This window comes from Chenopodium album, chromosome 18, assembly GCF_948465745.1.
Source record: "Chenopodium album chromosome 18, dcCheAlbu1.1, whole genome shotgun sequence".
NCBI classification, from domain to species: domain Eukaryota; kingdom Viridiplantae; phylum Streptophyta; class Magnoliopsida; order Caryophyllales; family Amaranthaceae; genus Chenopodium; species Chenopodium album.
Genome location: NC_137851.1, coordinates 6,966,227 through 6,991,973, shown reverse-complemented (window position 1 = coordinate 6,991,973; position 25,747 = coordinate 6,966,227). Strand labels below are relative to the sequence as shown.

The 25,747-nt window shown below is 32.9% G+C and overlaps 2 protein-coding genes across 3 annotated transcripts; one reads left to right on the top strand and one right to left on the bottom strand.

Moving 5' to 3' along the window:
- The first annotated feature begins 2,851 nt into the window (after positions 1-2,851).
- Positions 2,852-7,447, top strand: LOC145592908 (peptidyl-prolyl cis-trans isomerase FKBP42-like). Of its 2 annotated transcripts, none has more exons than XM_081649421.1 (8): positions 2,852-2,986; positions 3,697-3,780; positions 3,945-4,121; positions 4,530-4,619; positions 5,418-5,602; positions 5,713-5,835; positions 5,949-6,101; positions 6,994-7,447. In XM_081649421.1, exons 2-8 carry the CDS (start codon positions 3,744-3,746, stop codon positions 7,318-7,320), a joined length of 1,092 nt encoding a protein of 363 aa, XP_081505547.1. In that variant the 5' UTR covers positions 2,852-2,986; positions 3,697-3,743; the 3' UTR covers positions 7,321-7,447. The 2 variants fall into 2 exon arrangements, with proteins under 2 accessions (XP_081505547.1, XP_081505546.1); XM_081649420.1 differs by having other exon boundaries at positions 3,939-4,121.
- Positions 7,448-8,777: 1,330 nt separating this feature from the next.
- Positions 8,778-16,077, bottom strand: LOC145591355 (DNA topoisomerase 2-like). The gene is made up of 19 exons (XM_081647787.1): positions 15,441-16,077; positions 14,262-14,566; positions 14,094-14,172; positions 13,736-14,006; positions 13,441-13,643; positions 13,121-13,339; positions 12,890-13,003; positions 12,668-12,787; positions 12,420-12,584; positions 12,001-12,342; positions 11,754-11,887; positions 11,283-11,670; positions 11,015-11,201; positions 10,888-10,937; positions 10,365-10,799; positions 10,133-10,277; positions 9,993-10,042; positions 9,795-9,900; positions 8,778-9,711 (listed from the first exon to the last, which is right to left on the bottom strand). Exons 1-19 carry the CDS (start codon positions 16,017-16,019, stop codon positions 9,173-9,175), a joined length of 4,431 nt encoding a protein of 1,476 aa, XP_081503913.1. The 5' UTR covers positions 16,020-16,077; the 3' UTR covers positions 8,778-9,172.
- Between the last annotated feature and the right edge of the window lie 9,670 nt (positions 16,078-25,747).

Here is a 25,747-nt window from a genome sequence, read left to right as displayed (position 1 = left end):
TAAGAGAAATTAAAGTTTTCTTGGTGATATATGTATTATTGGATCTTTTATCAAAATGGCTAATTTAACAAAATTATTTACCAAAACGGCTATTTATAAATTTTAATTCCAAAACTAGCTAATTATTCACTTTGAAGGAAATAAATTTTTCCCTTTTTCTTTTTCATCGAACGGATTAAGTTTTTCGGGTTTAAAAAAAATTAGGTGCTTTTGAAATTACTTCAAATTTTGTTCGATTGAGACTTAACTGGTTCCTTTAAACTCCTCTCACACACCTCAACATTACATGGTTCATCTCCCATGCTTTCTCGAGCGGAACCATAGTCTCTTGCTGACAAACCGTCTATGGTTGATGAGTGGATTAGGGTCTCAACATGTTTGCACTTGCTCATTACATTGCATTCTCTCACAAGATCTTTTTCGCTCATTAAAAACTTGTTAAGTCAAAAGAAAGTAAGTTGCACAAGGGCGGTGATTGGTAAATTAAACTACAAGCCCCTATTAGAAGATTACGGAGTAGTAAAATACTACGTTATTGTGGTGATTCCATATCATTTTCCCTCATCATTGCATATAGCCCACTTTTCTAGAAGTATTGAATCTCATCGTTTCCTAGCTCATTAACTAATGGTTCCAATGGTATTTATACACTCATTGAACTTGCAACTTTAGTTTTGTAAAGCAGCTATGTGTATTATCATTGAACTTTGAAAATTAAAAAAAAATTTAAAAAATAAATAAACCAAAACGGTTTAGAGGAAAAGAAAAAAAAAATAAAGAAAAGAAATAAAAGTCATCCTCTTACAAGTCAATAAATTAGACTAATTAGCTAGTATTGGAATTAAAATTTATAAATAGTTATTTTGGTAAATACTTTTATTAAATTAGCCATTGTGGTAAAAACTCCTGTATTATTATACATTACATAGTATCACAAGATGGAAGAATGTAACAAAATACCATAGTAAGCATAGACATAATACCTCCATTTCATAATGTTAGTCCCATATACTATTTTGGGTGTTTCAAAAAAATCTACCCATATTGAATATATTTCATTTATAACTTGATTTTTTTGGAATTAATTGTTTATGGATTGATGACATGACTCCAAGTAAGGAAATTTTTACCTTAAATTATGCAATTATGACTTGTGCTTTCCTACTAAAAAAATCAAAAAAAATCAAAAAAATTAAATAATATAAACTAATTATGAATTATGCTGTACTTTAATGTTAGATTCCAAATATTTTTTTTTTCTTATTTTATGTGATTGATTCCATATGTGACTAACATTATGAAACAAAGGAAGTAATAAATAAGGCAAATAAAATACGGAGTACTTCGTAGTAGTCATTATAATGATCTCTTTCAATTTAATTGTTACCATTCTAGTTATATCCTTTAATGTTAAAAGATCGAGTATTGATAAACAAACAATGCTCAATGACAATAGATTTACTACATACTAATATACTATATATATAAACCCATTAGCTAGTAATAATATAAGAATCATGGTTTATTTTACCTAAAATAACGAAATTCAATGTAACCTAAATCGAAAGAGAATAAGCCTACATACATATAATTTCCTTAATTAATTCCTTGTTAAGCATAGCATATGATTTTTTGATGAATAATATTTCATACACGTAACTTCAAACCTTGAATAAAACAACTTTCTATATAAACATGTATAATTTGTAATTAGTTTATCAAGAATCATAAACTATAAAAGCAATGTAATTGTGTTCCCCAATATTTTTGAAAAGCAATCTAGTAACAATATTTATTGAATAAAAGAAAGATAAACCAATAACCAAAAATTAGATCAATTTTTGACATATACACATAAATAAAATAAAAATAAAATAAAATAAAAATATTAATTACGAAGAATGAAAAAAATCTAGACTTTTTACCTGTCATTCTGTCAATGTCTCTAATTGCCATTGTGGAAGTTCATTACTTTTGATGCAAAGAGACAGAGAGATGAAAAAGGGAAAAGAAAGGGAGAAGAAAATGTATGGTGTTCTTAAATCATTCTAAATGAGGAAATTTATTGTTAAAGGTTCGAGTTCTTTGGGGAATTTGTACATGTGTAATATGTTGATTACATTGGTCAATTTTTTCTTTATCTTTTTAGGTCTTTTCCGTAAATTAACAATAATAATAATAATAATAATAATAATAAGGGTTGCAACTTGCAAGGTTACATATACTCATATAATACTTCAAAATACGTAGTAGTATTAATTTGGAATTTATGAAAAATAATTCATAACTTGAAATTAACAATATACTAGATGAAGCTGGTGCATCTGCAATGCACAGTTTGTTTGAATTTTTTAAAATAATTTATATATATATATTTAAGTGCTAAAATTTGTTATATTAGATAAAATTCCTGATATTAAAAGATAATATTTTATATTTAATTAATTTAAACTGAATAATCTTATTCGCTAATTTTACTTACATGTCAATTAAATTATTTAATTCTAAAAGAAATTAATAATCTTGTATTTAATTGGCTACCACTAAAATTTATTATCCTACGTGACGCTCTGAAAAAATTAAATTGTATGTGACTCTCTAAAAACTCGGGAAAAAACTCCCCTTTATATATATAATATATTAGATTTCTCATAATTAAGCTAAAAGTCGTGCTATCGTAGCCATTTTTTATTTAAGCTTTTATATTCAACTAAAATTACCTAACTTGTTTAGAGTGTATTTTTATTCATTTGTTCCTCTATTGGAACTTGGAAGACATGATTTGGGTCACGCACTAATTATACTCCGTAACTAAATTAAAGTGCCAAAAAAAAAAAAAAAAAAAATAATAATTAAAGTGATACTCCGTACAAAATATAATTTTGCAAATAATCCCCCAAATTAAAATTTTCCATCACATTTCTCTGCAAATCAATCTTCTTCGATCTTGGAAAAGGGACTCCTTTCTGCCCCTTCTCCTTTCTGGGTATGTTTCTCAAGTATATTCTACTAATTTCGTTAGTTGCATCTTATTCTGCTGTTGTTACTAATTTCTATTACAGAATTTTGTGTCAAAATCTAGTCTTTATTACTTTGATTTTTGCTGTAATTGAGCTGGGTTGTAACAGTACATAGCTTTCTTGATTAGTTTCTGAAAATTAGGAAGTTGGGCATTAATTTATCTTCCAATCACAGCAACTTCAGATGGGTATGTCTGTGTCTAATTTATGTGTATATGAATTGGGTTTATAAATACAATTCTGGTTGCCTCAAGAAGAATTCTGCAGTAATTGAACTTAATTGACTTTTGTTTTCATTGTTTCTCAAATTGTTCCAAATTATTTTTGTAACTTTGTTAAAGAACTTTTTTTTTTTAACTGTAATTGAGCATGGTAATTGGTGAAGCAAATAATTGACTTGGTTAGTTTCAGAAAGTTATGATCTTGGGTATTATTTGATTCACATTCCCTGAATTCAGATGCATATCTATCTGTTTAGTGTTCTATGTCCATCTACATGGAAACAGGCTTGTTATATAAATACATTATTGATGACTTGTTGCAAACATACAATGAAATGGGTTTGTAATGTCTATAAGATTATAATATTTCAGTTCATTATCCAATTCGATAAGGGTATTATTTGAGTAATAAGGCAATTTGCAACATTCTAACTTGAGCCTGGTCTGGTTAACAGGAAGGTAGTTTCTAAGAACCTACTGTGGACTGTGGTTAGTAAGAGAAATGGAGGATGTTGTGGAGCAACAGAATCCATCACTAGGTAAAATACATCCCTTTTAGCCAATTTATGATATATTTTTTCTATGAATCGCCTATCTCTAGAATTGGAAATGAGATTCTATATTCACTCAACCAAATACCGCAAATCATACTCTTATATCCCTTTTAAAAATCTCACATTGCTATACTCCTTTGAAGGTGAAGATGGAGAGAGTGATATAGTAACTGAACAGGCTACCTTTGTCCATGGAGCACCCCATCAAGATGATAATGGCCCCCCTAAAGTAGATGCTGAAATTGAGGTTCTTCATGAGAAAGTTACCAAGCAAATAATCAAAGAAGGTCACGGTGAAAAACCATCCAAATATTCCACATGCTTTGGTAATTATAATTGGCTTCCATCTTAGTCTCTTAGATTTTCCCCGCTGAATATTCAAATTGTTGCGATTTTTTTACACTTGGTTACTATGGACTATGGATGGGTATAAAAAATTTCCTTTCCTGTCACTGCCTTGTTACTATGTGTGTCATATAACTAATTGAAATTTCAGCCACATTGTCTTATATTGCAATGGAATACAAAGACATTGTTCTAATCTAGTCAAGTTCATTCACTTTGTTGGCACATTTGCTCTAAGTTGTGATTTTATATATCACTATTATTTTCTGGATGGCTAGACTTGCACATTTTAAAAGCAAATTAAGTTGTGTGTTTGTTTAGTAATGAGCTTGGGAAGAGTCTACATCTGTTTCTTGTTTCAAAATGACTGTTCTCTTCCCTTTTAATAGTGCATTACAGAGCATGGACTGGGAGCACACAGCACAAGTTTGAAGACACATGGCAGGAGCAACGGCCAATAGAGCTAATTCTAGGGAAAGGTAATGCTCAAAATATGCTTTATTCTGTGGTAAGCTGGGTGCCTGATATGCTTGATGCTGGATTTGCCAACTGTGATTCCTTTGGTTTTCTGAGCTTGATTTCCATCACACAGATTGAAATTCACAATGCACTATTGTTCTAGTTGACAGACGCCCATTTCATGTATGTACATATTTTTTATGTAGCTGGGTATAGACATTTCTATATCAGCATATATAGTATCTTTATTTTATTGCAATCAAATGCAAATCAATTTAAGTATGATGAAATACCTTGCTGGGGGTTTATTAAATCAATCTAGGTTACTTTAGGGCACCTAGGTAAGGGGCACCGGCTTAATGACTCTAGGGACCTGACTGTCTAACACTACTAGCTGTATAGTTGCCTGACTAATCTTTTAGTGTGCTATGCGTTCTAAATTTAATTATCAAGTGGTGATAATTCCTCCCGTCCCAGCTCACAGCTATGCCTAGAAGTACAGATATAGCAGTGGCTCTTCACTACCCTCATCCTGAGTGCATGCATGCCCTTTTGCATGAATTCTGGCTTCTAAATTGATCAAGTTTCAGTGCCTCATATTTTGTCATTATAAAAATTGCTGAAGGATTGTTATGTGAGACTTTTCTTTTGGGTCATTTTCATCCTCTTCACTGAAAAAAATTGAGCTTTTGATGTGTTTTCTGAATTCATTCTAGGTACAAGTTCTGTGTTCATACTTCTTTCATCAAGTTGGCATTGTTGATAATCTCTTGGACTACTTACTTTGAGACTAAGTTGAATTTTATTATTTTTGACAGAGAAGAAAGAGATGGAAGGTTTAGGAATTGGTATATCAAACATGAAGTCTGGAGAACGTGCCTTGTTACATGTTGGTTGGGAGCTAGGCTATGGAAAAGAAGGAAGCTTCTCCTTTCCAAATGTTCCACCCATGGCTGACATTATATATGAAGTTGAACTCATTGGATTTGATGAAACCAAAGAAGTATGTAATCAATCACCTAAATTATATGATGAACTACGTATTGTTAGATCCAAAGCTGGTTGAAAAGATCTACCTTTTCACTATTGAATTAGAATGCATCTGGGATATAGGGCAAACCACGTAGTGACATGACAGTTGAGGAAAGGATTGGTGCTGCAGACCGACGAAGAATGGACGGGAATGCTTTATTTAAGGAGGAGAAACTGGAGGAGGCTATGCAACAGTATGAAATGGTTATTCATTTTTCTAATTTTCACTATTACCATATTATTGTTATGGATTTCTACTTGTCTTCATGTTAGGCATCAATCATTCAATCAGTTTCTGCTATGTCTTGATGCCTCAGGCAATAGCATATATGGGAGATGATTTCATGTTCCAGCTTTTTGGAAAGTACCGTGATATGGCTATGGCTGTCAAGAATCCTTGTCATCTCAACATGGCAGCATGTTACATTAAGCTCAAGCAATATGATGATGCCATAGTGCAATGCAGCATTGTAAGTACCTTGTCTCATCAAAGAATGTGGATCTAGCTTGTCTTTTTCTGAAAACTGATGGTATAGTTGGGCCCTGTGCTAAAACAACAAAAAATATTGTAGTTCTCGTTCTGTTGACATCAAACACAGAAAACATATTAAAATTTTGTACACCTGGTCCATAAAATAGTCTTTTTTGTAATCGGATGGACAAGGCTGCTAAGTGCTAACACCTTCCTCTTTCCTTGAAACCTAGTATCTTGTTTATAAGGCACAAGTCTTTGCAGAGGCACTATGGCCTATGGTGATGATACTTTTCGGCTGATTTCCTGCTTGCGGGCCATCTTTAATCTATTAAGTGCAGAATTGTTATTATATAAAACATATGCCCTTGATTTTCCCTAGTGTGCAACATCTTTGTGCTTTTTTGCTTTCAGCACGGGTTTCTTGTTCCCTTGTATGCCAAGGCGTACTAATGTTCTTAGAACCTTTAGCTTGCTTCTTCATGATGGCCTCACCAAACATATTGCAAGTCTGAGATTATAATTTGTCTACATCTGACAATTGATGCAGTATCAACAAGGGAACTTTAATTTTTCACTCCTAACCTTTATCATGCATTTGCGCTAATCTATGATGGAAGTATGGAACTTCCCTTACCTTCAGATGTTGGCCTGGGCTGAGCTTGAAATGTATAAGCTTCATTTCCTTTTTAGAGTTTTTTATGGACCAAAATATTCTTGAGGAATTCATGCATCAATCTCTGTTATGTTGCCGTTACTTTTTGTTGGTTAGAATATTTAGCTTATTTCGCCGTATTTGCCCAGTACATGTTACACTGCTTCAGAAATATTTTTTCCTTCATAATTTAGGTCTGATGATACTGAATACGTACTGGTTGATTTGGTGTCAGGTCCTAGCTGAGGATGAAAATAATGTCAAAGCACTGTACAGACGAGGAAAATCAAGAGCAGAACTAGGGCAAACAGAAGCAGCTAGAGAAGATTTGCTCAAAGCTCGTAAATATGCTCCTGATGACAAAGCAATTGCCAGAGAACTGCGGGTTCTTGCTGAACATGAAAAATCTGTCTATCAGAAGCAGAAGGAGATGTACAAAGGAATGCTTGGACCAAGACCTGAACCCAGGCCCCAGCAAACTAGTTGGCTAGCTCTCTTTTGGCAGTGGCTGATCTCATTATTCTATAAAATTTTCAAGCAGAAAACACAAAAATCTGACTAGTTTATTTATCCTATATAGTGCCCAAAATTGTGATGAGCTAGAGTTTAATAAATCAAACTGATGTATATACTGTATAACTGTTTTTACTACAGAAATGCTACAGGGATAGTCAATTAATAAACCATAATATATTGTCCTAATTTCTGAAGCTCGTATCATGTTAATAGGACAGGACTATTGTTAGATTACTACGTGGACTAATTTCATATCTGTACAAAAGGTGATGAACGATTCACTTGCATTAGATTACTACAGAGCATTTTTCGATACAATAAGTAATTTGATTTCAGTTTTGGATCGTATTTGAGTTAATCTGTAGTTCGTACACCATGATGAACCAAAAAATATTTGTCACAAAAAACTTCAGGTTAGGTTGTGTTGATTCGATTTAAGTAAAAGTACTTTATGTAAATTTGGATTTGGGTTAATTTCAGTTTTACCAAGTCTAGTGGAAACTTTCGCCCTTGTACAAGCCTGCAGCTCATTTACCAACATTTGATCACTATGAGTTTGATCCCTTTTTAGGCATCAAGCAACCTTGTAAGATGTAAAATCACACAAACAGACATGATTCATTTAATGTGTTGTTGTATCAAATACACTTGACGATAAATGATGAGATTTGCTGATGTATAAATTACAATGGACTTCTCAATCACAAATTATCTTCTATCCTGAACCAAATTGACTTCAGGGTGAACAGGGAAGTATGCACCATCTATAAGCTCCTTGTTATTGACAACAATCGCGATTAAACTTAAACTAATGGCAGTTTACAAGATGTGTACACTATTATTACAAATCATATAACTAATCACACAATAAAACAACAAAGAATCAAACTTCCGTTATATTACCAAGGGTGATTAAGCATGGACATCCAGACACAATATGCACAAACAATCTTCTGAGATATATACACATAAACACCAAAAGAGAAGCTCATCAACAGCACATCTTTCAAGTCCCCCTTTTGTTTTGGACTTAAAGTTTCCTTCAATCGCTTACCCAACTTGGACACTCCACTTATAACTTGGAGTGTCATCAATGGCTTCTCTCCCCTCTCTTTCTTCGCACTCGAATCTTCCTCTCCTGCAGGCTTGCTGCTTTGGCAAGAGAAGGAGATCAAAGTTTTGGGGATGCTTATCATTTTATGCTCTTTGATTTCTTGGTTTTTGCCAAGGAGGCAGTAGCTCATGGAAATTGCAGCCATTTAGTAAAAAGGGAGGAAATATTAAAACCTTTTTTAATAGAATTTTGTAGCTCAACTGTTTTTAAGTTTTTGTAGTTTTCTTCAATTTGAGAAGATTGATACAGTCACCTTCAAACAAAGGAGAAAAATATCTTATATGAGCACCACATAAAATATATGGATAAGGAAGTAAAAGTTTGGCCCCATAAAAAGATGGGTCAAAAAAATAAAAATTTGTAAGCATGTTACAAATTCTAACCTTTAAAACAGCCCCAAAAAAGTAGGAAGTAGCTAATTCCCTAGAGCAAAAACATTGAAGTGTGAGTAGAAAATATTTAATCTATCGTTGCAAATGATTTGGAATGAAAGTAATAATAATTGAGCTAAAAAAAACACGTACAAATTGTACATAAAAACACACTTACAAAATGGATCAAACGGGTTCGGGTTAATTTGCTTCATGCCGAAATTACCATCTTTCAATATGTACAACTGTGTATTCTTGCATACAACAAGTTGAGTTGTACAACAGCTTTTAGGTACAACTAATGTATTTGTTCACCATAACAGCATTTGTTTGACAAGCAGTCAGGTACACAAGACTAAAGTTAAATTTGCATACAATTAGAATACTACCATATTTTCCTGTGGATGCATTGCCTATTCAAATTCAGAATCATCATCATCCTCTGCATCAGAAAAATTGTCAGACGCAGGGTGCTTAGAGTCATCACTGTCAGAGTCGCTCAGAACATATGTCATCTGCTTCCTGTTTGCTCGCTGTGGTCTAGACCTTGCCGGCAGGGCTTCATTAATACTATCCAAAGAAAAAACTGAGATGTCATCACTCGCTTTACTACTGCCTGACTCTCCTCCGTTCACAACTGACCCACTATTTTTGTTGAAGGGAGAAGGCCTCATCCTCCTGACCTTCTGCTCAGGAGATGCATCGGTTGTATCTGAAGCCTTGAAGGTATCAGTTATCAACTTTTGCCCTGCTTGAGATTTCTTACTGACAGGCCCCCTCTTCTTTGTAACAGCAGCTTGCTTGGGTTCCTTGCGGTTAGCTGGTCTACCCCTTCCTTTCTGTGCTGGTTTTGTAATTTCAAGGTCAACGTCATCATCGTTGTCTGATATTTCTTCAACTGCGGCAAATTGCTTCTTGGCATCAGCCTTTTTTGGGGCATCAGTTTCCATTTCTGATCAAAACAAGAAAACTAATTACTACTAACAACAGATGAATGCATTTAGAAACATTCGGAAGTGTAAAATGAGAAGTTACCAGCAGATTTTTCTGGAGAAGAATCCAAGCAAGAGGCAGCAAGCCGTTGGCTTAGAGCAGGAATGTCTTCCTCTTCTTCCTCAGGTACAACAGTTGGCTTGGGTTGCTAAAAACATAGCTAAGTTAGCTTCTTACAAACCCAAGTTGTAAGGTGTGAGTCTTATGTAGAACTATATAAGTAAATAGAGATACACCTACCTTCTTAGCTGGAGCCTTGCCTTTTCCCTTTACTTGCCCTGGCTGATATTCTAAGTAACAAGAAAGGTGGTCAAGAAAGGAACAAAAAAATTTGCTGCAGTTGATGATTGTAAGTGGAAAACGTTAGTAGATGATTCAACCTGAATCTAAATCGGAGTCACTGACAGTTTTGGCTTTGCCCGCATTCCTGTTTTGCTTACGTGCCTTGTTTTTCGGTTTTTGGGCAGAAGCTTTCACTTTTTCCAGGGCATCTTTGGCCTCCTCTGCTTCTCTTATTTCCTTCTCCTGCAAAAACAAACAAATAATATTAGAACTGTTTAGTCATTGACTGTAACACTATATTTACAGCTAAATTCAGTGGCTAACACTTACAAGAAGAGCTTTCTCAAGAGCATCAAGATCCCTTGACCACAAAGACCTTTCAGTTTCCTTGTTCAACAGTTCAATTTTCTCTTCGACTTTTTCCTTATTGTCACAAAGCTCCTGCACTTTCTCATAAGTCAAGTTTCCTATTGTCATGGACAGCAGATAATCATAATCGCTCAAATGGTCAGCAGCAGATGTATTATTCTCAGCGCTGACTTCCTGATCCTCTGTCTCATCGTTATTATCAGTGGCACCTACAACAGCTGACTCAACAGATTTTTTCTTGGGGATAGGATCAAACCCTTTCTGCCGCAATTCATTGACCAATTCCGCCTTCTTCCTCTTGCACACCACAATATCATCTTCTACTACTGCCAAGATAAACCTAACTTGGTTTGATAACTTCGTCAACTCAGCATGATATATCTCCAAGATTCGTTCCTGCCATGGTTTTCATTGAACCAATATGAGTTGCATAGTTAAGAAAAGTATGTGAATCAGTTCACGTGTTTCATGCTTTAAAACTTACCTTTCTTTTAGTATAGTATACAAACCTCATCGGATAGAACTTCTCAAGAACTGCACAAGAAATGTCATTACACATGAGTAACCACTTAAAACCAAATGCACCCCTCATGAAAAGTTTAAAGACGTACTCATTTCAGGAGATTCATATTTAACGATCTTATTTTCCTCATCAAAGAGGTGCATGTTATTAGTGCTGAGGGTACTTGTGAGCTTAAACTTCTTCAACAAGCCCTCCTCCTTGGCAAGGTTATAATTCTCCCTTGTTAATAAAAGCTTAAAGTTTACAGTGTCATCAGTAGTGTTGTCCCAAAAGTCCTGCAGGCAACAATAAAACAAAATTAGTTTAAACCAATCTCTTAGGAGCCACTTAAGTAAGCAAAATGAACGTAAAATCACCTTGACAAATGGCTCCTTGCCCTTCTCCACTTCCTTGGCAAGGGACTTCAAAAACTCCTTATAATCTTGGGTCCACTTCCGAATTGGCAACTCAGTGATTAAAAGAGTTACGTCATCATTACTGTCATCATCACTGCTGCTTTCATTAACTACCTCAATAATTCCAGTAACAGTGTAGGTGATTCCAGTGTCTTTCCTTACAGTTTTTTGGATAGTTCCTTTAAAATTATTGTACCAAGGATCCATAGGCACCAAAGGCTCATCGTTTAGCAAATGCCTGATGTTTGCAATGATGTCTCTGGGATTATAGTTGGGTATAAATGTACTCCAACCCGTTCCAATACCTTCAGATCCATTGACAAGAACTGTTGGTATTATTGGCATGTACCTGAAACACAAGGTCAAATTAGCTTCATCTAAACCACGTCAACTCTAGCGTCATCACCTTTCCACACTAGAAGGATAACTCACCATTGAGGTTCAATGGTCAAGCCATCATCTTTTAAGTAGTTGAGTAACATATCGTCATCCTTGGGAAACAGGAATCTTGTGATTTCAGTAAGCTTTGTGTGTATATACCTGGGGCTGGCAGCATCTTTTCCACCCTGTGAAATAGCAATATAAAAAGAGGGGGGGTCAGCATGACAACTGAACTCATCATTATCTGATTCATTCAAAGAAATCAATAATACACAAATTTCTTCTAAGCCAAACATACCATGTTACGCGTTCCGAACTGTCCATGGGGCATTAAAAGATTGATGTTATTGGATCCAACGAAATTCTGTGCCATGCCAACAATTGTGCTTTGTATACTCGCCTCACCATGATGATAAGATGATTTCTCAGATACGTAACCACTGAACTGAGCAACTTTTGCCTGATTGATCAAGTTTTTCTTAAAAGCAGCAAAAAGGACTTTCCTCTGTGTTGGCTTCAGCCCATCAACCATGGATGGAATGGATCTTTGAAGGTCTGCTCTGGAAAACAGTTTCAGTTCCTTGTGGACAAAATCACTGTACTTAATTATTTCTTCGTTATGATCAAGGAAATTTCCAACCTGCATCACAACAAATATCAGAAACTACAGCCAGCCCCTTAAAAAAGGTACTCAACAAATTTTGAATAAGTTCAGACCTCGTCTTCCCGAAGCCAATCCTTCCTGGCTTCAATCTTCTTCTTACTAAAGGCCAGCTCAATCGCATTGCCATCATTGTCATTTTCCCAGCGGAAAATCTTTTTGTGCCTCTCGAGATTTGAAAAGTACTCCTTTCCTTCATTTGCATCACTTGTTCCCAACCCCTGTGTCAAAAACCCTTAAATTAAGAAACTCACAGACCAAATTCAAATAATTATACATTGTGGGTTGGTCTACACAAGCACACCTTATAGTACTTAATGGTCCAACTTTTCAAATTTATTCCCATGCTTCTGATCCAATCTTCATACTCAGGCATGGTATAGAAAGCTAGAACCTCTTTGTTTTTCCCTTGTCCTTTAATTGCCTGCATTGCAAAAGGTAAAGCTATTAGGGTTCCAGATACCCTTCAATGAACTGCATAGCACATAGGGATAAAGAAAAGAGTAGATATACAAATGTTGCAGACCTTCACTATAGGGGTAATAAACTCTTGCATGAAGGAAGGATTCCTCAGCAATGGAGGCCAGAATGTATGAATAAAGTTTATTATAAGCCCTTTGATGTGGGAACCATCATGATCCTGTGAGAGAAAACAAATCAAACTTGATGCACTGATTGATGACTGAATTATACATTCTGGCAGAAAATGAAACACAAATAATTATAATTGTATTGAAAAATCGAAAATATTTCCAACCTGATCAGCCATGATCATTAGATGTCCATATCGCAATGACTTTATACTGTTATCCTTGTCATACTTTTCTCCCTGCTTGAGCCCAAGAATCTTTTTAAGATTATTGATCTCCGCATTTTCTGTAATCTGCTTAGCACTTGCTTCCCTTACATTTAGCAATTTTCCTCGCAGAGGAAATACACCATAATAGTCTCGCTTAACAACAGAGAGCCCAGACATCTATTTGAAGTTGTTTCAATCGCAAAGCAATTAGTATATCATCAATAAAATTACAAGCTCTAGTGTTTAATTGAAAATCTAATTCAAGCTAAATGACTTACAGCAAGTGCTTTTGCTGAGTCTCCTTCAGTGAGAATCAAAGTGCATAAGTGAGACTCTCTGCCTCCGGCCTCATTGGCATCTTCTAGTTTAGGGACATCAAGTATCCTTCTAGTCTTGGACCCATCAGTTTTCTTTAGTTCCTTGGACTGCTTGAGTTCAGCCCATTCAAGGAGGTTATCCACCACACCAGAAGTTTCCACCACTGCAAACAAGTTATGGAGGAAAATACCAACATCAGAAAATAAGGCCTTGTTCAGAGAAGAAATATAGTGATCAATTCACAAGGTTACAAACCTTTCTTCAAGAACTTTTCTGACAATTCACAAGTAGTACCAAAACTGTTTGTGCGAGTTGTTAGGGTTTCCTTTGTCTGAGAATCAAATGCAGGATTGTCAATAAGAGCATTGACAAACACCCACAAATGGTTCTTCACAATATGTGGCTTGAGGTTTGCACCTTTCTTCTTCTTCTTGACAGCATCAATCACACATTTGGTAATCTGGGCAGTTATGTAATCGACATGAGTCCCACCTTTGATCGTGTTTATGTTGTTGACAAAGCTGACCTGGTTAACAAAATGCATAGGTTAGCCAACTGTGTACTTAAACTAAGAAAGGCATTAACTCCAATGGTCATAGAAATTGTTTGTTACCTGTTGAAATTGCCCGTCACTGCGACTGACAGAAATCTGCCACCTTGGATTCATATCTTCTTTAGTGTTATTGTCAATCCTGTTAACTAAAACAAGTCAGCTTCAAAGAAGATAACTCCCACCTTCAACAACTAGAGCAAATCAATTACAAGGCAAGTTTTTATGCACCTGGGTAGTTCAACTCCTCTGGCATTGTTGGCAGAGTTCAGATACAGCTGAGCATAATCGTGAAATGTCTTCACCTGGACCTCATTTCCATTCAAAAACACTCTTACTTTCTTTCCAGGACACGCAGCCAGGCATCCCGCCAAATCCACAACTCTTTTCTTCATCAAGGCCACCACATCATCTTCTAGATGGGTCATCTGGAACTTGGACAAGTCTGGCCTAAATGTCACTTTTGTCCAATTCTCAGTAGCCTTGCACTTCTGAATCACAGGAACTCCCTTTTCAGACATGTTGTTGCCAAACACCTTCACATCAACAAAACAGGTTGAAATTTAGTTCATAATGCAAAATCTTGCACCATATTTCTTAACAAAATCAAATTAGTCATATTATCAACATTATAGCAAATATCTAATGCCTCCTCTTCAACTCAATTCATATTATCACCTATAACTAAACGAGGCGACTAATTACCACCAGAATCACACGAATGCTTGTATTTAAATGCAAAAACATTGCGTCACTATAGTATAAGTTTGACTACTGATCAAGGTTGCAACAAGTAAACAATTACCCTAGAGCACACAACAAATCTGTAGTAATCCAAGTATCGTAAATTCGTAAAACAAATTAGATACATAGATTATGAATCATGCCCCTAATGTGCAGTAATCCTACTTTATCAGGCCTAAAATTAAAACATTGTGGAGAAGACATAGAAGTATAAAGTCATACGAAGTATATTCTAAAACATAATGTAATGAAGTTGGCTCACTTTTCTATTGCATAACAAATTAACATCAATTAGAACCTTACTAATTTGTGTATCAACAAATACAACAATCAATTTCAGTATTCAATCTTCGAACACAAAACCGATTAACCTGAATAATAACAATTGACCTAATTATGTAATTATTCAAATTAGATCTAGCTCAAAAACAACAAGTAACCTAATTATTAATAATCAGGATCATGAAAAACAAACAATCAATCAAATAATTAGCAACCAGAAACCTAAATTCAGCTATTCAATAAACAATCAATCAAAACCCTAAAAATTACAATCAACAACATCATAATCAAATAGTACTACAATTCACACCAAAAATCATCTACAAAACACGCAGATTACAACAATCAAGAGCAAATCAAAACCGATAGAAGTTGAAATGATACCTGTTTATACTTCAATTGACGCTTTCCATCAGCAGTTTCAATGATAAACTCAGTTGAAAAAATATTAGTAAGCTTAGCACCATAACCGTTTCTACCACCAGTAGTCTTCTTCTCATTATCATTATAATTACTACTGGTCAACAAATGCCCAAAAATCAATTCAGGAACATAAACACCTTCTTCTTTATGCATTTCAATCGGAATCCCATCTCCAGTATTATAAACACTAATCAAATTCTCCTCCTGTTCAATCACAACTTCAACTCGATCCATCTTCGGATCTCTCTGCTTGTTATCAGCAGCATTAACGAGGATTTCGTCGAAGATTTTGTAGAGCCCAGGAACATAGCTGACATTTTGGTAGACCATTTGACCATCTGGGTCGTAAACCCAGAGAGATTGTTCGTGTTTTTCGATGGATCCGACGTAAGTGTCGGGTCGAAGGAGGATGTGTTCGAGCTGGGTTTTTTTCTGGTACATTTCTTCGATGGTTTTTCCGGTGGTCGGAAGGGGGTCGGAATCCATGGGTTGGATGTTGACGGTGGTGCTGGTTTGAAGGGGTTGCTTTTTCGGAGGCATTTTTTTGAATGGAGGAGAGAGAAAGTAGAGAGAGAGAGAGAGACAGAGATGGTGTCTGAGAAAATGGGGGTGGGAATGAAAGAGGGGAAAGGAAGAGGAAAAGGGGTATTTGAAGAAGAAAGGGTTTAACGGTCGATAGAATTTGAAATTTGAAATATGGGCGGGATTTTGTAAAGTTTGTTTGAATTCACCTGACAAATACGCTGACACGCATTTTAATACAGTCACGCTCTCTTTCTATCCAAGATTCCAAGCTTTGTTGATTGGTGGAGTGTATCGTTTTGTTCTGTTGTGAGTTGAAACGTGTCGTTTTAGGCTAGTTTTGTATTTTTTGGGTTTTGTAATGGGTTTTATGTATGGGCTTGAATATAACTTGCGTGAAATTTTTTACCTACATCCTCCCTAAACTATGTCGTTTACAAACTTTCATATATGGCTGGCCACAGCCACAATTTTTTTTTTAAAAAAAAAAAATTAAAAAATCTTCTCTCTCCACTTTTCTTAGCTTCTTCTTCTTCAAACCAAATCACTGCTCTACCCATTTTCTCTCTCCTCTTTACCAAATTAGTGCAATTAAAGCCCAGAATTGTAGGAATTGGGTGTCAAATTGCTGTGAAAAATTGCAATTAAGTTTAAGATCATCAATAACATTTGAAGGGTGCCCAATTTTATTTTTTTTATTAAATTTGGGAATTTAATTTTGTCAAAAATTGCGATTTTGAGTAGTTTGTTGTTGTTATTGTTTGTCAGAGAATGAGGTTAGGTTGAGATTTGCAGAGAATTAGAGAAAGTGGAGAGAGAAAGTAAAACTACATGAAGAAGAAGAACAAGGAGAAGGAGCGAGAAAGAGGTTTGTTCTTGAGTTGATTTGGTCAACAGGGGTTGATTTCTTTATGAGTTGATTTGTTCTTCTCCTTCTCATCAATTTCTTTATTTTAAACCAAGAGCAGTAGGTTGATATGTTCTTCTCCTCAATTCTTCTATTTTTATTTGAAATTAAACTTTTTTTTTTTTGAAGGAGAATTAAACTTTATTTGATGTTTAAATAGTATAGTTAAAATAATTTATGAAAAGAGGTTACTTGATCAATATGGGTTACTTGGTTGGGGGTTGCTCACTCGGTCAAGGGTTACTCGGTTAAGGGTTACTAGGTCGGTTAGGGGTTACTAGGTCGGTCAGGGATTACTAGGTCGGTCAGGGGTTACTAGATCGGTCAGGGGTTACTAGGTCCGGTCAGGGGTTATTAGTTCGTCGGGGGTTACTAGTTCCGGTCGGGGGTTACTTGGTCAGGGGTTACTAGGTCGGTCATGGGTTACTCAGTCGATCAGGGGTTATTTGGTCAAGGGTTACTATATCGGTCAGGAATTACTAGTGGTTAGGGGTTACTAGGTCCGGTCAGGGGTTACTAGTTCGTCAGGGGTTACTAATGGTCAAGGGTTACTAGGTCTGATTAGGGGTTACTGATGGGCGTTAGAACGGTCGCACATTCCACACTCAATCAAACACATTTATTAACAAACACCTTACAAACCAAGCATAATGACAAGTAAGAGTTCGGTCCACAAGGAACGGGCTATGGTTGCCAAAGATCTTAACACTTAAGCTAATTCGAAGTCAATGGTGAATTGGGGTTCGTCAAGAAGACAAACAAACTATGGTTCTAAATCAATGGATTGAGAACACTAGGGAATGGGATCCACTCGACCAAGGCAAATAGACAAACGGGGAGTGAAATTGATAAGATATAGCAAGGACAATATGTAAGATCAACCTCATGCAATTAGGAAACAATTCACACTACTAAACTTAGATTCCTCATTAGTTTAGCAATAGAAGATACATAATCAAATTGCAATAAGTAATGTCATGCTTCATTCACATTTCAATGTCAAACTAAGCATATCATGCTATCAAGCTCCTAAATCAAGGGTAGCTAATCATATCATTGAAGAACTAACAAGCAATCTCATATAATCAATTTAATTGCAATACAAGCATCAATGCTTCTCCCACATTTGCATAATTAACCCAAAAGGTTGAGCTTCACCCAACCCCTAGCAAGTAGACTACTCACAACTCATATTTATCAACATGCAAACAAGTATTAGGGTTCTAACTTCTTCAATAATTGGGGAAAAATGATTAACAATTGAAATAACTATCATCCAATAACAAATTATCAAGAACTAAGAAGATCTAAATATCATGCAACAACAAATAAAATCATAAATTAAATGGAGAAAAGTAGAAGGAAGTTACTAATTGAGGCTTGAAATTGTTGAATACAAAGTGTCAATCTTGAGAAACAAACTTGAAACCAACTATTACAATGATTGAATTGATGAAAATTAAGCTAAATTAATTAAAAGGAATGTTTCAAACTAAGAGGAGTCTCTAAAAACTAGGCTATATCTGTCTGGGATACAAATGAATAAAGGAGGAAGTATTTATACTCCCCGTAACACATAGGGAAATCCGTCAAAGAAAACGGATTTCCCAGCGAGGAGCGTCCGCTCCACAGCCAGGAGCACCCGCTCCTCAAGGCTGCACGCCCGCTCCTCACAGGGTGTGCAATTCTTGAAGCTTTGGCAGAAAGTTGGCAGAAAGATTGGAGCGCCCGCTCCTGAGGGGTGCACGCCCGCTCCTGCTGGAGCGCCCTCTCCATTCTTTAATTCTCTTGCCTTAAACACAAACCATGCACCGAAAGCTTGCCAAATTGAGTCCATAGACCTGCAAAACATGGACAAACACAAACCAAGAGGGGGAAAACCGAGACAAAACATTTTCATTCAAAATTGGGTTAGAAAAAGGGGAAATGATCGCAAAACCGGGTTTAAATTAACACAATAAGTGGTCAAATAAACCACTTATCAGTTACTAATTCGTCAGGGGTTACTAGGTCGGAGGGATTACTTGTTCGGTGGGGTTACTTTTTTCATGTGTTAGCTGGCCACACCGTGTGGCCAGCCACACACAAAACCTTCTGATATTTTTATAGTTTCTAACTTTCTGCTTTTTTTAGCTTTTTTTTTCTTTCCTTCTTATTACTCTTATTTCTTACTCTCCAATCCACACACACACACATATATATATGATTTATAATCTAATTTTCTGTTTTTTCATTTGTTTTTCAGAAATTTCTCTCTCTACTTCAGTACTAATCTCTCATTCATGTGTGCTTTTTTTTTTTAATTTTATTTTCTTTCTCATTCATGGAGGAATCGTTGATTGGAGTTATTGATCGTGATTGTGAAATTCTGCATTCTTCGATTGGCGATTTTGATCGTGATTGTCGATTGATTTTACCTTCTTGTATTAGATTGCTTGACTACTTTGTTCATCAATTAATGTGAGTTGTTTTGATTAGTTTTTTTAATATTTAATTTTTGTCTCTGTTATTTGTTGTTATTTTCCAGTACTAGAATTTCTGTATTTTTTGATATTTTCCAATTCGGTTTTTTTTTTATTGTTATTGCTTGTTTGTTTGAATTTTTTTATTTTTTTATATGTTTATTTTTATTTTTGATTTATTATTATAATTTGTAGTTAATTTAACAAATGTTTTATGTCAGTGATTATAATTTATTGCTATTAAAAACAATTTTATTCTTATTATGTTTGGTAAATTTTGTAGATACGTTTTTTGGTTTTTAGTTGTTGTTTATTATTTTGATCTGATCAATTTGATAGTGCTAAATGATCATTTATATATATATATATACTAGTGTTCTTGTATAATTATTTATATGATATTTTTTTATGATCAGTAATTTATTTTATTGTAATTATTATAATTAGACGTGCATCATTTTGATCAATTTGATAATGTTAAATGATCATTTATATATTTATACTAGTGTTCTTGTATAATTGTTTATATGATATTATTTGATAATCTGTAATTTATTTTGTTGTAATTATTATAATTAGTTGTTCATCATTTTGATCAATTTTATAATGCTAAGTGATCATTTACATTATCGTTTTTGTGTGTGTGTTTTTTTAATAATTTTCAAGATTTTGATCAATTTGATGATGCTAAATGATCATTTATATTTATCATGTTCATTTATTCTTTTATAAATGTACATGTATATATATGTATGCTTTTGATAATGATCAATGATATTTTGTATATATGAGAAGAAATTGAATTCTTACGTTACTGTTCAAGTTAATTCAAGTACGAGTAGTTCAAATGCTAATGGAGTTTCCGCCGGTGTCCAAGAAATGTTCATATTCGTGTCGATAATTCAATATTGTTAGAAATAGAAGTATTAGGTAATGTTGGAGTTCTTCCCAGTGTTCCTAACAAAGTTCAAGGTTCTGAACTTGTTTCAAGAAATGTTCAAGCTCCTTCAAGTGTTTCAAGAAATGTTCAAGCTGCTTTAAGTGTTTCAAGAAACGTTCTAACTCCTTCAAGTGTTTCAAAAAATGTTCAAGGTCCTTCAAGTGTTTCAAAAATGTTCAAGTTCCATCAATTGTTTCTAGAAATGTTGAAGTTGCTCCAAATGTTCCAAGAAATGATCAACTTCCTGCCACATCTTCTAGAAATGTTGAAGTTACTTCAAGTGTTTCAAGAAATTATAAACTTCATTCGAATGTTCCAAGAGATGTCTAAGGAATTCGACGTGGAGGTTAATATGTTTCTCATAAGTATGATAGGTTTTTAGCTTTTTTAATACTAATGTAAATAAGAGGTTGGCAAACAATAGCAAGTAAAAATTTGTTCTTTCTTTTAGAAATAATATATATACTTTAGGAGTTTTGGTTGATTTTAATATTTTCTGATAAGTGATGTAAATGAACATATATGGTTTTGATAATGACTATATATCCTTATGATAATGAACATTTTAAAAAGTTCAGGTAATGGTCAAGTAGGAATTCGTGTATTATTGAACATTTATGTTTCTATATTTGATCATTTCATGGTACAAAATTAACAAAGTTATTAAATATAACACTTAATATAAAAACACACAATTATTATATCCCTACCTTATAAAAAGTAGAAGATAACTCTTAGGAATAGTGTGCTACCAACTATACCCTTAAGAATATGTAAAAAAATGTGTATTTACTTTCTTACCCTCATTAATATGTTAACTCTCATTAATATATTTAATTTTTTTTTTCATTAAACATAATAGTGTGCTACCAACTATACCCTTAAGAATATGAAAAAAAAAATGTGTATTTACTTTCTTACCCTCATTAATATGTTAACACTCATTAATATATTTAATGTTTTTTTTTTCATTAAACATATCATCAATTCATTCAAATTTTTTTCTTAACAAAAAAACTTGTAATGCCTATGTTTTTAATAAAAATAAAATAAACTTCATATGTTATTATTATCATTAAAAAAAACAAATTGTATGTACGAATAGACTGTTTATTAATTATTACTTAGAGACTGTTTATTTTTAATCCTTCATGGTTGCTCTTCTTATTTACAATCTTGTCGTCCTTTAATTGTGACTATTGTTAAGTTTTATTAGCTTTTGAATTGTATATTGTTTGATGGTACACAAACAACGTTATGAAATTTGAATGGGATTCATATTAAATAGTAATAATTGAGCAGATGTTGTCAAAAGGTATAAAGAACTTAAAAATCCTAAAATCAAGGGAAATGGATAGGGAAAAAAATGGTATTAATTATGGAGTGAATTTATGAGGAACAACTAAGTGATTATTTCTTTTTAGTATTAGATATAGATATAGATATTTGAAGGCATTAAAGAACTTACATTATTAAGTTTTTAGCTAAAATGAACATTTCGCATATTATTACTCCGTATGACCAAAGCTTACAAAAAATTCATTTGAAGAAAAACACGTTAGGTATTATTGAATCATGCACATCAATCAAAAGTTCTAAACTAACAATAGCTTAAGATATGAAGGGATGCAAATCAATTAAATATTATTTAATAATGATTTTGAAATAACATGGTCAAACTTTATTTTGAGGCTTTTAAAAAAATAAATGTCATAAAAGATATTGGTGGCTTTTTTATATTTGATAAATCTACAAAGCCACCACATAGGCACATAAATAAATAGTACATATTAAAACTATCAAGTCTACCACCCAAACCAAATGTGTAAATACACGCCAATACAACTTCTTTATAAGAGCTAGCCCTTTCGCGCGCATAGGCCTCCCTAGTATAATAAAAAGTTTCATTCTTTAAAAACATAAAATCTATCAAAATTTAAAGGTAAATACTTAAAAATAAAACATAGATCAGTAATTTTGTAAACAAATATTATCATCAATATTTATCTCCCAAATATGAATATAATCTATGCATAGGTGGACATTGAATATTATGCTTTTGCGAATCTTCTTGTTGCTCTTCTATTATCCTTAGACTGAGTGTTTTTTTCAAATAGTATTAGTTGGATAGTGTATTGTATCCTTAATTTTCTAATGTGGTCAATTTATTAATGAAAATGACATATTATTAAATTGAACAATAGTTGCTATATAAATTAACATTATATTGTATGTAATTGAACATTAATCAATTCAATATCAGAAATATCATATGCAAAAGATGTTTTGAATCATCTACCAATACAGGAGTGACTTCATAAATTAGAAATAAGCTTTTCTTTAGCTTCAATTCCAAAATGTAAAATTTGTCTATTAGAATGAACATTGTCTCTTTTAAATTGTAGTATTAATATTCAAAAAGCATTTTACATTATATAATAAAATGAACAATTGTTAAAACTTGAATGAATATCTTTAAATGTGCAATTGGATATTTAATATAATTTAAATAAACATCTATCAAAATAAAAATGAGCATTTATATGCTAATGAACATATATTAATATGAAAATGAACATTTATTAATATGAAAATGAACATAGTATCCATATTAATATAAACTTCAATTACAACTGTAACAAGTTCTTATACTTATACGCATAATAGTTCGTAAGCTTAAAAGTGAAATTATTAAATTTCTAATATGTACATATGCATCTTTCAAAATGACATCGATCGCCATTTAATACATTTGGTATAAATAAATCGTACTAGTATGAAATCATTTTTCTTGCTGTAAAGTTGTACCCTTTTCAAGTCTTACAATGACTTGTGCTTTCTTTAGTATATATCATATCTCAATATAGACATCAATGTCTTCAACATTCTTATATAATTATCCTGTGTAATAAGAGATCAAATTTATTAAAATAAAACTTAATAAACATTTATAAATACATATATAAACACATTATTATAAAATGAACATGTATAGCTCAATATATATGGTAATGAACAAGTATTATTATATAAATGAACATTTTTCAATATGAAAATGAACAAGTATTATTAAAAGTCAAATGAACATTTTTTTGTATGAGAATGAATAAATATAAAAATTTAATACTAACCGTGGTTCATATTATATGCAACTTTGGAATTTTTAATTCTCACAAATTATACACCGAAGTTGCATGTAATATGAACCATATGCAGTACATAAATGAACATTTATGTAAATGAAAATGAACATTCATCATAAAGTATTTTCACTACGAACTAAATCAAAATGGAGAGAGAATAAGAATATCTTCATCATCATCTCTGTTTTTATGAATTTTAAATGTTTTTTTTTTAATTTTTCAGAAATTAGTAAATTATGTGTAAACATATTTAAAATGTAACTAACTGAATTTAAACTAAAATTTATAAATAAACAACCTCAAATTACGTAAAAAAAACTTGTAGATCTAGAATCCTCTTTAGGACTTTCTAGAACTTCCTTCAAATAGTCTGCAAAACAAGTTAAACAAATTACTACTTTATTATACAAGTTGTTGAGCAATATTTAGCAATTTTACACTTAAATTATTAATGATAAACACAAATTCGTAAAAATAATTTAAAAAATTAGGGTTTAATCATGTAAATAAACAAAAGAAACTTACGATTGTGATTTTCGCTAATTCTTTGGTGAATTTTCTTTCGACATTGCAATTTCATCCCTTAAATAAGACATTCTTCTTGATTATTGTAGCGTTTTTGAAGATTTTTTTCCTGAATTGTAGCGATTTTGAGTATTTGAAAAGAGAGAATATGGTGTTGAAGAGAATTGGGGAATTAATTGCAAGTTCTAACTAAGCTAATGCGGTTAGTGGGGTGAGGTTAGGGCTATTTTGGTAAATATGGAAGGTGGGAGTAGGCAGCATTGCCTAGAGGGGGTTGTAGGCATTAGGAATTAATAACTTGCGTGTTGCGTCATTTTAAAATGGGCTTGAATGTTTTACAAGAGAAAAGCATATTGGGTTCATCATCGAATAATTTACCCTTTTTTTTTTTTTTTTTTTATTTTTTTTTAGGGATTTGAAAATTTTAGCTTAGAAATTGTAAGGTTCATTAAATTGAATTTGATGTATAATAATCTCATATTATTATTAAGGCATAGATTCTAAATTTTGTACTTACTAGTCTCTTTTATATATATACATATACACACACACACACACACACACACACACACACACACACACACACACACATATATATATATATATATATATATATATATATATATATATATATATATATATATATATATATATATATATGTTGGAATGGTTCCACATCTCATTGATGGGATGAATTGTGAATGTAAGGTGGTGAGGTAGGAAAGGGATTTTATGGAGATAGGGTAGAGTTAGGGCCTGTTTGTTTAGCTTAATTTCAGTTTAATCTAATTCATTTTCTAATTTCATTCTCTCATAAATAATTCATTGCAGCTCATTTCAGTCCAATTCAGTTCATCCCCAATCAATTCAATTCACTTGTTTTCAATAAATCGAAACAGACCCTTGGAAGTTTAAAACACTCTTCTGTTATGAGGTTTCACAACTAAAAGTCTAACCAGTATATTACTTTGTAATTGGTTGGAATTGAATCTGGAGCCATTTCTACTCATTCAAAAGGTCAAATCAAATGACCCTTTTTAGAGACGTAGATTCAAGAATATAGTATGGTGTGGATAACTTTTTGGTAGAAGACAGAAAAATACTCCGTAATTATTACTTCATCCGTTTCGTAACAATTGCAATATTTTCTTTTACATTCGTTTCATAATTATTGCAACACTTCTTTATTTGGTAAGGACTCACTATTATTTTATTATTTCTTTCCTTTACCAATCCCACTAACACTACTTTTTATATTTTTATCTCTGTAATTAATATTAAATATATCCTCACTAACTATACTTTATATTATACAATTCACCTTTTGATTCTCACACTATAAATTTCCTAAAACTTTGTGCAACAAAGAAATAAAAGGGGTAATATATTGCACAATTATATACATATATACATATATATATATATATATATATATATATATATATATATATATATATATATATATATATATATATATGCGGGGTTTAAGGACTCAGTCGTTCATATAACATAAAGCATGAAGTGAAAGTGTTGAAGAAAAGAGTGAAGGAATCTACATCACATAGGATGAGTGGATAAAACTTTCGTTTCAACTAAAAGAATATTTTATTGTGAACATTTTGAAAAGAAATGAGAGAGGATCATAAGTGAACAAATTAAAGTATTTTTCAAATTTATTTTAAAAATGTACATTTTTTTTACAAGTTTTTAAAAATGTACTTAAAAGATGATAGGAATTTTTTTAAGAAAAAAAAAAATGGAAAACCTCC

Coding starts and splice junctions, on each gene's coding strand:
- LOC145592908 (XM_081649420.1), top strand. CDS start 3,744: ATGGAGGATGTTGTGGAGCAACAGAATCCATCACTAG. Junction 3,781..3,938: donor GCAACAGAATCCATCACTAG/GTAAAATACATC, acceptor ACTCCTTTGAAG/GTGAAGATGGAGAGAGTGAT. Junction 4,122..4,529: donor CAAATATTCCACATGCTTTG/GTAATTATAATT, acceptor CCCTTTTAATAG/TGCATTACAGAGCATGGACT.
- LOC145591355 (XM_081647787.1), bottom strand. CDS start 16,019: ATGCCTCCGAAAAAGCAACCCCTTCAAACCAGCACCACCGTCAACATC. Junction 12,788..12,889: donor TTATTACCCCTATAGTGAAG/GTCTGCAACATT, acceptor TTTGCAATGCAG/GCAATTAAAGGACAAGGGAA. Junction 9,712..9,794: donor TTCTCCAGAAAAATCTGCTG/GTAACTTCTCAT, acceptor TGTTTTGATCAG/AAATGGAAACTGATGCCCCA.